General features: G+C 45.9%; 1 protein-coding gene across 1 annotated transcript; it reads left to right on the forward strand.

Annotated features, from left to right (window-relative positions):
* Positions 1-343: 343 nt before the first annotated feature.
* Positions 344-8,996, forward strand: LOC147976041 (uncharacterized). The gene is made up of 2 exons (XM_087520696.1): positions 344-1,078; positions 8,961-8,996. Exons 1-2 carry the CDS (start codon positions 344-346, stop codon positions 8,994-8,996), a joined length of 771 nt encoding a protein of 256 aa, XP_087376822.1.
* Positions 8,997-14,275: the final 5,279 nt, after the last annotated feature.

Below are 14,275 nucleotides of genomic sequence, written 5' to 3' on the forward strand. Positions count from 1 at the left end.
CAAGACACCATTGTTCAAGGATGTTAGTCTCGCGGATGAAGCCGTTGTGGATGGTCGCAAAACTATATCTCTTGGGGTTAGGCCAAGCTCTCACCGTGATTTGGGAGATGACTAGAACCGGATTGCTAAAGGGTCTAAGTTTGAAACCTTCTTGGAATTGAAGATGTGGCTCGACAACTACTCGGTTACGCATTATCGTCCACACAAGGTGGTGCACTCGGACGTCAATGTGCGCTACACGGTTGCATGTGCATGTGAAGATGAAATATGTCCGTGGATTGTGTGTGCAAGACCATGGAAAGGAGGTCCCACTTGGCACGTAGTGAGTTGTGTGCCAACTCACATGTGCCGAGGCAAAAGGGTGGATGGCAAGATTGTGTCCCAAGACCACAGACAACTCACGTCCGAGTTCATCGCTTACAGGCTCTCCAACTCAATATCCACACTTCCAACAATGAGCGTCCAACATGTCATTGACCTTGTGAAAGCCATCTTTCATTACAAGGTGAAGTACGACAAGGCATGGAAGGCGAAGCAAGCCGCATTTAAGATGCTGTATGGTACTTGGGAGGAAGCATACAACCGAATCCCTAGGTTGTTGTTAGCCATGGCCGCCACAAACCCGGGCATGGTTCATGTGGTCGAGCCTCATGGGCACCAAACAACGGTTCATGAAGGAAGGAAAGTCCGAGTATTTGGCCGTGCATTTTGGGCATTCGAGCAATGCGTGAGGGCTTTCGAACACTGTAGGCCGGTCATCGCCATTGATGGCACGTTCTTCACCGAACAATACAAGGGCACCTTGTTGGTTGCGATAGCAAGTGATGCCAATAACCGGGTGTTGCCATTGGCATTTGCTTTGGTTGAGGCGGAGAACAATGACAACTGGGAGTGGTTTCTGCGTCTTTTGAGGACGAAGGTGTTACCCGCTCAAAGGGAAATTTGTGTCATATCGGATCGGCATCAAGGAATTCTTAACGCGGTGGATATTGACATTCCCGGGCATGCTCCGTTGCACCATCGATGGTGCATGAGGCACTTTTGTTCGAACTTCTATAGGGCATGTGTAGGATCGAAAGTATGTCTAGAGGGGGGGGGGGGGTGATTAGACTACTTGACCAAATAAAAACTTAACCTTTTCCCAATTTTAGTTCTTGGAAGATTTTAGCTAATTTAGGACAAGTCAAGCAATCATCACATAATTCAAGCAAGCATGCAAAGAGTATATAGGCAGCAGAAAGTAAAGCATGCAACTTGCAAGAATGTAAAGGGAAGGGTTTCGAGAATTCAAACGCTATTGGAGACACGGATGTTTTTCCCGTGGTTAGGATAGGTGGTGCTATCCTACATCCATGTTGATGGAGACTTCAACCCACGAAGGGTAACGGTTGCGCGAGTCCACACAGGGCTCCACCCAAGGGTAACGGTTGCGTGAGTCCACACAGGGCTCCACCCACGAAGGGTCCACGAAGAAGCAACCACCCACAAAGGGTCCACGAAGAAGCAACCTTGCCTATCCCATCATGGCCATCGCCCACACAGGACTTGCCTCACTAGCGGTAGATCTTCACGAAGTAGGCGATCTCCTTGCCCTTACAAACTCCTTGGTTCAACTCCACAATCTTGTCGGAGGCTCCCAAGTGACACCTAGCCAATCTAGGAGACACCACTCTCCAAGAAGTAACAAATGGTGTGTAGGTAATGAACTCCTTGCTCTTGTGCTTCAAATGATAGTCTCCCCAACACTCAACTCTCTCTCATAGGATTTGGATTTGGTGGAAAGAGGGTTTGAGTGGAAAGCAACTTGGGAAGGCTAGAGATCAAGATTCATATGGTAGGAATGGAATGTCTTGGTCTCAACACATGAGTAGGTGGTTCTCTCTCAGAATATATGAGTTGGAATGGTGTGTGTGTTCTGATGGCTCTCTCATCGAATGAGAAGAAGGTGGAGGGGTATATATAGCCTCCACACAAAATCCAACCGTTACATAGTTTTCCAATCTCGGTGGGACCGAATTGATAAGCTCGGTCGGACCGAAAATGTAAACCTAGTGACCGTTAGAGATTTTCGGTGGGACTGACATGCAACTCGGTAGGACCGATGTGGTTAGGGTTTGGGCATAACGTAATCTCGGTGAGACCGATTACACAAACTCGGTGAGACTGAATTTGGTAATTAGCTAACCAGAGAGTTGGTCAGGCAAACTCGGTGGGACCGATTTGCTCTTTCGGTGAGACCGAGTGGAACTCGGTGAGACCGAAAAGTTACAAAGGGGAAACACTGAGTTTACATTGCAATCTCGGTGGGACCGATTCGCTCTTTCAGTGGGACCGAAAAGTTACGAAAGGGAAACAGAGAGTTTGCAACCCCATCTCGGTGAGACCGAGATCCCTATCGATAGGACCGAATTGCTAGGGTTTGGCAGTGGCTAATGACAAGTGAAACTCGGTGGCGCCGAATAGGAAGAATCGGTAGGACCGAGTTTTGCTTAGGGTTTAGGTCATATGTGGATATGGGAAAGTAGTTGAGGGTTTTGGAGCATATCACTAAGCACATGAAGCAAGAGGCTCATTAAGCAACACCTCATCCCTCCTTGATAGTATTGGCTTTTCCTAAAGACTCAATGTGATCTTGGATCACTAAAATATAAAATGAAGAGTCTTGAGCTTTTGAGCTTGAGCCAATCCTTTGTCCTTAGCATTTTGAGGGTTCCACTTTCACATCCATGCCATGCCAATCATTGAGCTTTCCTGAAATAATCATCTTGGAATAGTATTAGCTCAATGAGCTATATGTTGTTATGAATTACCAAAACCACCTAGGGATAGTTGCACTTTCAGCATGTGGCATTGTTTTGTTCACATCTTTAGAGTTGCTTTAGCTCAAGTCTTAGAGTAAAGCTCCCCCTAGATGTGATATCCCCCCTAAGAGGGATGAACTAACCTTGGGTTTTGTCGATGATGACTTCATGTAGATGTTGAAGATGTGGATGCTCAATGTTGATGTAGATCTCTTGGAGCTATCCATTTGAGTGAATTGCACTTTCAATACCTACATGGGTTAGTCCCACAAGGAACAAGCAAGGATATCCATAGACATAGAGTGATGCACACAAAAGATGATGTCCATGAAAACTTTTAGGTTACCTTGTCCCTTGTCTTACCAACAAGAGGGTTTGTGACTCCTTGAACTAGTGCAAGATGTGGAAGTTGATTGCACTTGTTCTTGCCAAAATGATAAGAGTGAAGTATGTTGGCGGAGTCCCCCTCAAGAACTCTCTAGTTCTTCTTCTTTTGGATCCACACCATCTTTATGGGAATCCTTGGAGTTGTAGTCATACTTGATGAAGTGGAACTTGAAGTAGTCTTGGGAATCCACTTGACTAAGGTCTTTGGAGCTTCTTCAAATGCATAAATTTCCTCTTGAAGCTTGTCCTTGCCTTTTTGCTTGTAGTCTTGTGGTGGAAGATCATCTTGAGCTTGTGTCCCCTTGAAAGAAGTATACTTCTCTTGTTGAGGGACAAACTTTGTCTTGGGGTATTGATCTTCTTCCCACTCAACTCCATTGGCATTGAACTTTCGTTCAAAACCAACACCTTGATTCTTCCGGTGCATTCCTTTCTTGCGCACAATTTCCTCGAATTGCTTACTCCCGGCAAGGCTTTTGTACACTCCTTTCTCTATAATTCCCTTCAATAAGCTATTTTCTTGCTCAAGTGTAACTTGGCTAAGAGTATCATTAGTGGAATCAAGAGAACTACTAGAAGCAACAATATTGGATTTAGCATGATCATTGTTACTACTAGAGGAAGAATCTTTCTTGTTAGACTTGACTTGAGGCATGTAAGTGGATAAGAGTAAACGCTTGGCAATGTAAGAAGAACTTTTCTTGCGGAGATCATCATTGATTGCTTTTAAGAACTCATGCTCTTGCTCAAGATTGAGATTTTCAAAGCGTAATTTCTCATGAGCTCTTAAAAGTTCTCGATGATCTTCGAAGATAGTGTCATGAGCTAACTTAAGAGTTTTTAGTTCTTTAGTTAGAGCCTCAATCTTCTCCTTATCATTGTCATTCGTTTTATCTTGATTAGCATGATTAATTTGTCTTTCATCATAGTATTCATCACTAGAGTTGTCAACAAGCAAATCATCACCTAACAAGTCATCTTCATCACTATTGAAATCAACATACAAGGGGTGTGTTACCTTAGGACCTTTGGCCATGAAGCATCTTCCAATTCCTTCATTTGGTGAGTCAAATATGTCGTAGGAGTTGGTTGACACAAGGGCTAGACCGGCAACACCTTCATCTAGAGTATCTTCGGAGCCGGAGTGATAACTTCTCTCGGAGTGGCTGTCGGAGTCGGAGCCGGATACCCATTCACCAACATGAGCTTGATGTCTTCTTCTTGTGTAGCTCCTTGATGATTTTTCCTTCCTCTCCGAATCCTTGCTTCTCCATGAGTATCTTTGTTCATAACGATCATCTCTACTCCTTCTCTCTCTTGGTGGTGATTCTTTGCTTCTTCTTTTTGGAGAATCTTCTCTTCTTTTGTAGGGAGCCGTACACTCATTGGAATAGTGTCCGGGTCTTCCACAATTGTAGCAGTTTCGCTCTCGACTAGAAGATCTTTTGTCATTGTAGGACCTTGACTTGAAGCTTCTATCTTTGCTTCTACTCTTGTAGAACTTGTTGAAGTTCTTCACCATTAAGCTCAATTCTTCATTGAAGTCTTGTTTCTCACTTGATGATGTAGGGGCTTCACATGAGGCTTTATAGGCACCACTTGATTTGTTGTGAAGTTCCTCTTTATCCTTAAGTGACATCTCATGAGCAACAATTCTTCCAATCACTTCCGTTGGCTTGAGATCTTTGTAATTGGGCATCATTTGGATCAATGTGCACACGGTATCATATTTTCCATCCAAGGCTCTTAGAATCTTCTTGATGATGAATTTATCGGTCATCTCTTCACTTCCTAAGCCGGCAATCTCATTTGTGATGAGAGCAAGCCTAGAGTACATTTCGGCGACACCTTCACCATCCTTCATCTTGAACTTGTCAAGTTGGCTTTGAAGCACATCCAACTTGGATTCCTTGACGGAGTCGGTACCTTCGTGCATATCAATCAAAGTGTCCCAAATTTCCTTTGCATTCTCAAGACGGCTGATTTTGTTGAATTCTTCGGGACACAATCCGTTGAAGAGAATATCACAAGCTTGAGCATTGTATTGCAACATCTTCAACTCATCCGCGGTAGCTTCACGGTTCGGTTCTCTCCCATCAAAGAAGTCACCTTGCAAACCAACACACACAATAGCCCAAACGGCAGGGTTATGTCCAAGAATATGCATTTTCATTTTATGCTTCCAACTAGCAAAATTAGTACCATCAAAGTAAGGACCTCTACGGTGATAATTTCCCTCGCTAGACGCCATACTCTCCTAGGTTGTGAAACCAAGGCTATGACCACCAAAGCTACGGAGATCAAGCAAATGGAGACCAAAGCTCTGATACCACTTGTAGGATCGAAAGTATGTCTAGAGGGGGGGGTAATTAGACTACTTGACCAAATAAAAACTTAACCTTTTCCCAATTTTAGTTCTTGGCAGATTTTAGCTAATTTAGGACAAGTCAAGCAATCATCACATAATTCAAGCAAGCATGCAAAGAGTATATAGGCAGCGGAAAGTAAAGCATGCAACTTGCAAGAATGTAAAGGGAAGGGTTTGGAGAATTCAAACGCTATTGGAGACACGGATGTTTTTCCCGTGGTTCGGATAGGTGGTGCTATCCTACATCCACGTTGATGGAGACTTCAACCCACGAAGGGTAACGGTTGCGCGAGTCCACACAGGGCTCCACCCAAGGGTAACGGTTGCGCGAGTCCACACAGGGCTCCACCCACGAAGGGTCCACGAAGAAGCAACCACCCACAAAGGGTCCACGAAGAAGCAACCTTGCCTATCCCACCATGGCCATCGCCCACACAGGACTTGCCTCACTAGCGATAGATCTTCATGAAGTAGGCAATCTCCTTGCCCTTACAAACTCCTTGGTTCAACTCCACAATCTTGTCGGAGGCTCCCAAGTGACACCTAGCCAATCTAGGAGACACCACTCTCCAAGAAGTAACAAATGGTGTGTAGGTAATGAACTCCTTGCTCTTGTGCTTCAAATGATAGTCTCCCCAACACTCAACTCTCTCTCATAGGATTTGGATTTGGTGGAAAGAGGGTTTGAGTGGAAAGCAACTTGGGAAGGCTAGAGATCAAGATTCATATGGTAGGAATGGAATGTCTTGGTCTCAACACATGAGTAGGTGGTTCTCTCTCAGAACATATGAGTTGGAATGGTGTGTGTGTTCTGATGGCTCTCTCATCGAATGAGAAGAAGGTGGAGGGGTATATATAGCCTCCACACAAAATCCAACCGTTACATAGTTTTCCAATCTCGGTGGGACCGAATTGATAAGCTCGGTCGGACCGAAAATGTAAACCTAGTGACCGTTAGAGATTTTCGGTGGGACTGACATGCAACTCGGTAGGACCGATGTGGTTAGGGTTTGGGCATAACATAATCTCGGTGAGACCGATTACACAAACTCGGTGAGACTGAATTTGGTAATTAGCTAACTAGAGAGTTGGTCAGGCAAACTCGGTGGGACCGATTTGCTCTTTCGGTGAGACCGAGTGGAACTCGGTGAGACCGAAAAGTTACAAAGGGGAAACACTGAGTTTACATTGCAATCTCGGTGGGACCGATTCGCTCTTTCGGTGGGACCGAAAAGTTACGAAAGGGAAACAGAGAGTTTGCAACCCCATCTCGGTGAGACCGAGATCCCTATCGGTAGGACCGAATTGCTAGGGTTTGGCAGTGGCTAATGACAAGTGAAACTCGGTGGCGCCGGATAGGAAGAATCGGTAGGACCGAGTTTGGCTTAGGGTTTAGGTCATATGTGGATATGGGAAAGTAGTTGAGGGTTTTGGAGCATATCACTAAGCACATGAAGCAAGAGGCTCATTAAGCAACACCTCATCCCTCCTTGATAGTATTGGCTTTTCCTAAAGACTCAATGTGATCTTGGATCACTAAAATATAAAATGAAGAGTCTTGAGCTTTTGAGCTTGAGCCAATCCTTTGTCCTTAGCATTTTGAGGGTTCCACTTTCACATCCATGCCATGCCAATCATTGAGCTTTCCTGAAATAATCATCTTGGAATAGTATTAGCTCAATGAGCTATATGTTGTTATGAATTACCAAAACCACCTAGGGATAGTTGCACTTTCAGCATGTGGCCTTAAGGAGTTGGCCGATGATCTTCAAGATTGTTCTCTCGCTTTCTCCGAGAAGCGGTTCGCCACTTTGTTGAACAAATTGCTCGCACACAAAAAACTTGATCCCGGGGGGTCAAGACTTTATCAATAGGCACATTCAACACCGGAACAAATGGGCACGTGCTTTTGATGAAGATGGCCGGAGATACGGTCAAATGACAAGCAATATGGTCGAATGCTTCAATAGGGTGCTCAAAGGTGCACGTGGATTACCCGTGACGGCAATAGTTCAATACACATTTGACAAGATGAATGCGTACTTTCTAAAGTACTCGATGGAAACTGATGCATAGATAGCGGGTGAGAACCCGCGCAAGTACAAGTACAAGTTCCCACCCAAGGTTGATGAATGGTTAGAATTTCAATCACGAAAGGCGGACTCAGAAGAAGCTATATTATATGACAACGAAGAGTGGAAGTACGAAGTGAAAGAGCCAGGAGGAACCACAAACGATGGCCGGCAACATGGAGGTCGGGCTTTCAAGGTGTCGTTAACACAATGTGATTGCTCTTGTGGGAGGCCATTGTTGCTTCATCTCCCATGCTCACACTTGTATACCGCTGGTCACGTTAGAAATGTGGACATCAATCACCCACGCACCGTGAGGGAGTTGGAGTTCTCAATCATGACGGTCAAGAAAACATGGGCTCCCCGCTTACACCCATACTTTGACCAATCACAATGGCCGGAGGACCGTGGAGTTCAACTATGGCCGGATCCGGAGTTGAAGGTTGTTAAACGGGGTAGACGTAAGACAAAGCGTCTTAGAGGCAACATGGACGGATGGGGCCATGGTGGCCGCCGCAAAGCGGGAAACGACCAATTCCAAGAGCCTCGTGAGAGCTCCCGTTGTGGGGAATGCAAAGGTCATGGCCACAACAAAAGAGAATGTATGAGCCAAGGAAAAAGTCCAAGAAAAATAATGCAAGCACTAGCCAACAAGGAGCTACACAAGGGAGCCAACCAAGTGGTAGCCAACAAGTGCCAAGCCAACCAAGAGGTAGCCAACAAGTGCGAAGGCAACAACGTGGTAGCCAACAAGTGCCAAGGCAACCAAGTGGGAGCCAACCTAGTGGTAGCCAACAAGTGCCAAGGCAACCAAGTGGGAGCCAACCTAGTGGTAGCCAACAAGTGCCAATGCAACCAAGTGGGAGCCAACCTAGTGGTAGCCAACAAGTGCCAAGGCAACCAAGTGGGAGCCAACCTAGTGGTAGCCAACAAGTGCCAAGCCAACCAAGTGGTAGCCAACAAGTGCCAAGCCAATCAAGTGTTAGCCAAAGAGGATCTAGGCAACAAAGAGGTCGGCAACTAGGACTTACAAGAGGCCGTGGTGGTGGTAGTCTAGGCCGTGGTGGTGGTAGAGCTCGTGGCGGTGGTGTTGGCCGTGGTGATGGTCTTGGCCTTGGTGATGGACTTGGTCGTGGTGATGGAGAAGGGCAAGGTCGTTACAGAGGAATGTTTGGATACCTCGATGGACCATTTCCGTATGTTGCTCACTAACTATAATGTTTCATATGTTCTTGTTTTTCATATGTTCTTCTTTTTCATATGTTCTTGTTTTACATGTGCTTCCATTTGTTCTTATTGTCTTTACTAACCATTATGTTTCACTCATTGTAGGTATGGCGGCTTCCCAACCCAACAAACCAACAATGAAGGAGTATGGCGAAGATGAGATGGCGGGATGGTGGGAGAAGGCTGCGAAGAAGCTTAGAGAGGAGGATGCAGCCAAGCTAAAGAAGAAGAAGGAAGAGGAGCTTGAGGAGACGCTCTCTCTTCCTTCTTCTTTAGCTTGTCAAGCTCCTCTTCCTTCTTCTTCTTTAGCTTGGCTGCATCCTCCTCTCTAAGCTTCTTCGCAGCCTTCTCCCACCATCCCGCCATCTCATCTTCGCCATCCTCCTTCATTGTTGGTTTGTTGGGTTGGGAAGCCGCCATACCTACAATGAGTGACACATAATGGTTAGTAAAGACAATAAGAACAAATGGAAGCACATGTAAAACAAGAACATATGAAAAACAAGAACATATGAAACATTATAGTTAGTGAGCAACATACGGAAATGGTCCATCGAGGTATCCAAACATTCCTCTGTAACGACCTTGCCCTTGTCCATCACCACGGCCAAGACCATCACCATGGCCAAGACCATCACCCCGGCCAACACCACCACCACGAGCTCTACCACCACCACGGCCTAGACTACCACCACCACGGCCTCTTGTAAGTCCTAGTTGCCGACCTCTTTGTTGCCTAGATCCTCTTTGGCTAACACTTGATTGGCTTGGCACTTGCTGGCTACCACTTGGTTCGCTTGGCACTTGTTGGCTACCACTAGGTTGGCTCCCACTTGGTTGCCTTGGCACTTGTTGGCTACCACTAGGTTGGCTCCCACTTGGTTGCCTTGGCACTTGTTGGCTACCACTAGGTTGGCTCCCACTTGGTTGCCTTGACACTTGTTGGCTACCACGTTGTTGCCTTCGCACTTGTTAGCTACCTCTTGGTTGGCTTGGCACTTGTTGGCTACCACTTGGTTGGCTCCCTTGTGTAGCTCCTTGTTGGCTAGTGCTTGCATTATTTTTCTTGGACTTTTTCCTTGGCTCATACATTCTCTTTTGTTGTGGCCATGACCTTTGCATTCCCCACAACGGGAGCTCTCACGAGGCTCTTGGAATTGGTCGTTTCCCGCTTCGCGGCGGCCACCATGGCCCCATCCGTCCATGTCACCTCTAAGACGCTTTGTCTTACGTCTACCCCGTTTAACAACCTTCAACTCCGTATCTGGCCATAGTTGAACTCCATGGTACTCCAGGCATTGTGATTGGTCAAAGTATGGGTGAAAGCGGGGAGCCCATGTTTTCTTGACCGTCATGATTGAGAACTCCAACTCCCTCACGGTGAGTGGGTGATTGATGTCCACATTTCTAACGTGACTGGCGATATAAAAGTGTGAGCATGGGAGATGAAGCAACAATGGCCTCCCGCAAGAGCAATCACATTGTGTTAACGACACCTTGAAAGCCCGACCTCCATGTTGCCGGCCATCGTTTGTGGTTCCTCCTGGCTCTTTCACTTCATACTTCCACTCTTCATTGTCATATAATATAGCTTCTTCTGAGTTCGCCTTTCGTGATTGAAATTCTAACCATTCATCAACCTTGGGTGGAAACTTGTACTTGTACTTGCGCGGGTTCTCACCCGCTATCTGTGCATCAGTTTCCATCGAGTACTTTAGAAAGTACGGATTCATCTTGTCAAATGTGTATTGAACTATTGCCGTCACGGGTAATCCACGTGCACCTTTGAGCACCCTATTGAAGCATTCGGCCATATTGCTTGTCATTTGACCGTATCTCCGGCCATCTTCATCAAAAGCACGTGCCCACTTGTTCCGATGTTGAATGTGCCTATTGATAAAGTCTTGACCCATGAGATCAAGTTTTTTGTGTGCGAGAAATTTGTTCAATAAAGTGGCGAACCGCTTCTCGGAGAAAGCGAGACAACAATCTTGAAGATCATCGGCCAACTCCTTAAGGCCACATGCCCTATAGAAGTTCAAACAAAAGTGCCTCATGCACCATCGATGGTGCAACGGAGCATGCCCGGGAATGTCAATCTCCACCGCGTTAAGAATTCCTTGATGCTGATCCGATATTACACAAATTTCCCTTTGAGCGGGTAACACCTTCGTCCTCAAAAGACGCAAAAACCACTCCAAGTTGTCATTGTTCTCTGCCTCAACCAAAGCAAATGCCAATGGCAACACCCGGTTATTGGCATCACTTGCTATCGCAACCAACAAGGTTCCCTTGTATTGTCTGGTGAAGAACGTGCCATCAATAGCGATGACCGGCCTACAGTGTTCGAAAGCCCTCACGCATTGCTCGAACGCCCAAAATGCATGGCCAAATACTCGGACTTTCCTTCCTTCATGAACCGTTGTTTGGTGCCCATGAGGCTCGACCACATGAACCATGCCCGGGTTTGTGGTGTCCATGGCTAACAACAACCTAGGGATTCGGTTGTATGCTTCCTCCCAAGTACCATACAACATCTTAAATGCGGCTTGCTTCGCCTTCCATGCCTTGCCATACTTCACCTTGTAATGAAAGATGGCTTTCACAAGGTCAATGACATGTTGGACGCTCATTGTTGGAAGTGTGGATATTGAGTTGGAGAGCCTTTAAGCGATGAACTAGGACGTGAGTTGTCTGTGGTCTTGGGACACAATCTTGCCATCCACCCTTTTGCCTCGGCACATGTGAGTTGGCACACAACTCACTACGTGCCAAGTGGGACCTCCTTTCCATGGTCTTGCACGCACAATCCATAGACATATTTCATCTTCACATGCACATGCAACCGTGTAGCGCACATTGACGTCTGAGTGCACCACCTTGTGTGGACGATAATGCGTAACCGAGTAGTTGTCGAGCCACATCTTCAATTCCAAGAAGGTTTCGAACTTAGACCCTTTAGCAATCCAGTTCTTGTCATCTCCCAAATCACGGTGAGAGCTTGGCCTAACCCCAAGAGATATAGATTTTCCACCATCCACAACGGCTTCATCCGCGAGACTAACATCCTTGAACAATGGTGTCTTGTGATCCCGACCAAATACCTTCTCGAAAGCTTCGGCCTCCTTCACTGTGAACCCCTCCTCATCAACTTGTTCATCGGGACCTTCATCAACCGAATCCGATGCATATGCACGGGAAAAAGGGATGGAATGGTCCATTGTCTCTTGCAAATGATATTTATCAAGATCACCCACATTGTTGTCATGGAGATCAACTTCATTTTCATCGTCCGCATACTCATCATTGTCCTCTTGCAAAGCTTCATCTTGGTTGTTTGTAAACAGGCTCAATGTTGGCCTCACTTCTTGGGTCAAAAGAGGTTCAACAATTTCATCTCGCTTCAAGGGTGGGGGTCTACTAGCAACCAAAGGGGAGGGTTTCCGGTTCAAGTACAAATGCAAACTTGAATCAACCTTCTTCGTTGCAAATAACTCAAGAGCCTTGTCAAGTGAATCGTCCACCGTTTCTTTGTATGCAACCCAACGTTGCTCCGAGTTGACACACATTGTCTTCCAACGGATGTGCATTCCAAAACCTACATTATGCCTTCCCTCCAACTCAACGATATCACTAGGGTCCATCCAATTCAAATCTTTCCTCACTTGTTGCAAGAGCTCCGCATAGCTAGGACTACTATCAAACACCATATCAAGCTCATCCGGGTCCGGTTCAATATTGCCTTTCAAGAAGGCGTCTTTGTCCCCATGATGAACAAGCACACATGTTCTTCCCATCCCTATAAGCATTCAAACAACACAACGTAACATTGCTTCCATGAGTACTAATTTAAGGATTAACACGGAATACAAACCCTAAAATATATATCAAACAACAACCCTAACCATAACCCTAACCCTAACCATAACCCTAACAATAACCCTAACCCTAACCATAACCCTAACAATAACCCTAACCCTAACCATAACCCTAGCACCAACATAAGAACACCCATAAGAATAACCATACCATACTAACAAAGCTAATCATAGGAAATTGGCAAACAAAGATCTCACATATCCATGCAAATCTCTAGATCTAAACAAAACTAGGGTTTCCCCAAACTAGCATTACTTGGATCAAAACAAGGGGATCGGATAAGATTACCTTGAGGGAGGGTTTGACTTCGAAATCCACGGACAAATTCTTCAAATTTGCAAGATTTGGGAGAGGATTTGAGAGGGGGAGAGAGGGGGAGAGGGGGCAAAGCTCGGGTTGGGGTGTGTGGGATGGGGGAGTGGGGGAGGGGGCCCCAGCCCCTATCTAAGTCACAGTGTAGCGCCCGAGCGCTAGGCACTGCACATTACATGTGTGGCGCCTAGCTCGGAGGCGCTGCACTGCTAGGTGTGGGCCCAAGGGCTGCCACAATGGACTGGCGTGCAACACCCCAGAGCTGGGCGTTGCACTGTAGTGTGTGGCACCTGCGTGACGGGCGCTACACAAAAGGGTCAGTCCCGTGAAATAGTTTCATGGGCAGTTCATTCTGTGAATTGATTTTGTCCCGAGGTCAAAATTGTCAAATTTGCCGAGAAATCCTTGGTACATGCATGTGAACACATGGATTAATGGCTCATGCATGGATGGTTGGTTCTGTGAAAATCCTAGAGACATTTATCTTGGTCTTGCATGTATTTCCTCTTGCTAATCCTTGTCTAGTAAATTTATCTAAAATCTGCTTTCACGATGGCAAATGTATTGTATCTGCCACAATTCAGGTATGGGACGTCTGAGTTCTCCGCTAAGAATAATCGTTCGGAAGCGTGTCGATGATGGATCCGTAGGAGCGATCAACACTAGTAAGTCGGGTGGTCGATTCTTAGGGGATCAAAGAGCTCTTCTCTACTAGCGCCTGTGTGGTTCTAGTCGAGACTGTCGACGTTGGAGTACCCCTCTTAAGAGTGTAAAAGTGTGAAATTTCACCCCCGTGACTCCCGGGTCAGGAAGCTTGCGGTCATATGTGATGCCAGTTATTTATTTTCTTTCCTTTAAAGTAAATCTCCATTATCTTCCTCTGCCATCAAACTCTTTCTATACAACTAACCCTTGTGTTTTTGTCACTATGGCCGTGAAAAGTTCCTTTTGTACCCGTCTGCTTGCTGAGTATGAGATCATACTCATTCTTGCTATTGTTGTTGATTTTGCAGAAGTAGCAAATGATGGATGTGCCGATGAGAATGATGAACAATAGTAGTAGCTCTACGGGTTGGGAATAAATAAAAAAGTTGCATGTATCATGACCTTTGTAATAGCTAGTAATGAATAAAGTTGGCTCTTGTACATAGTGGAAAATAATTTGTTTACTCGCCTAACATGCTAAGCATGTGGCGATTGTCACGGCTAAGACTCACTTGGGGTGTGAC

Source organism: Triticum urartu, chromosome 4A, assembly GCF_056163025.1.
Source record: "Triticum urartu cultivar PI428250 chromosome 4A, HENAU_Tu73, whole genome shotgun sequence".
Lineage (NCBI taxonomy): Eukaryota > Viridiplantae > Streptophyta > Magnoliopsida > Poales > Poaceae > Triticum > Triticum urartu.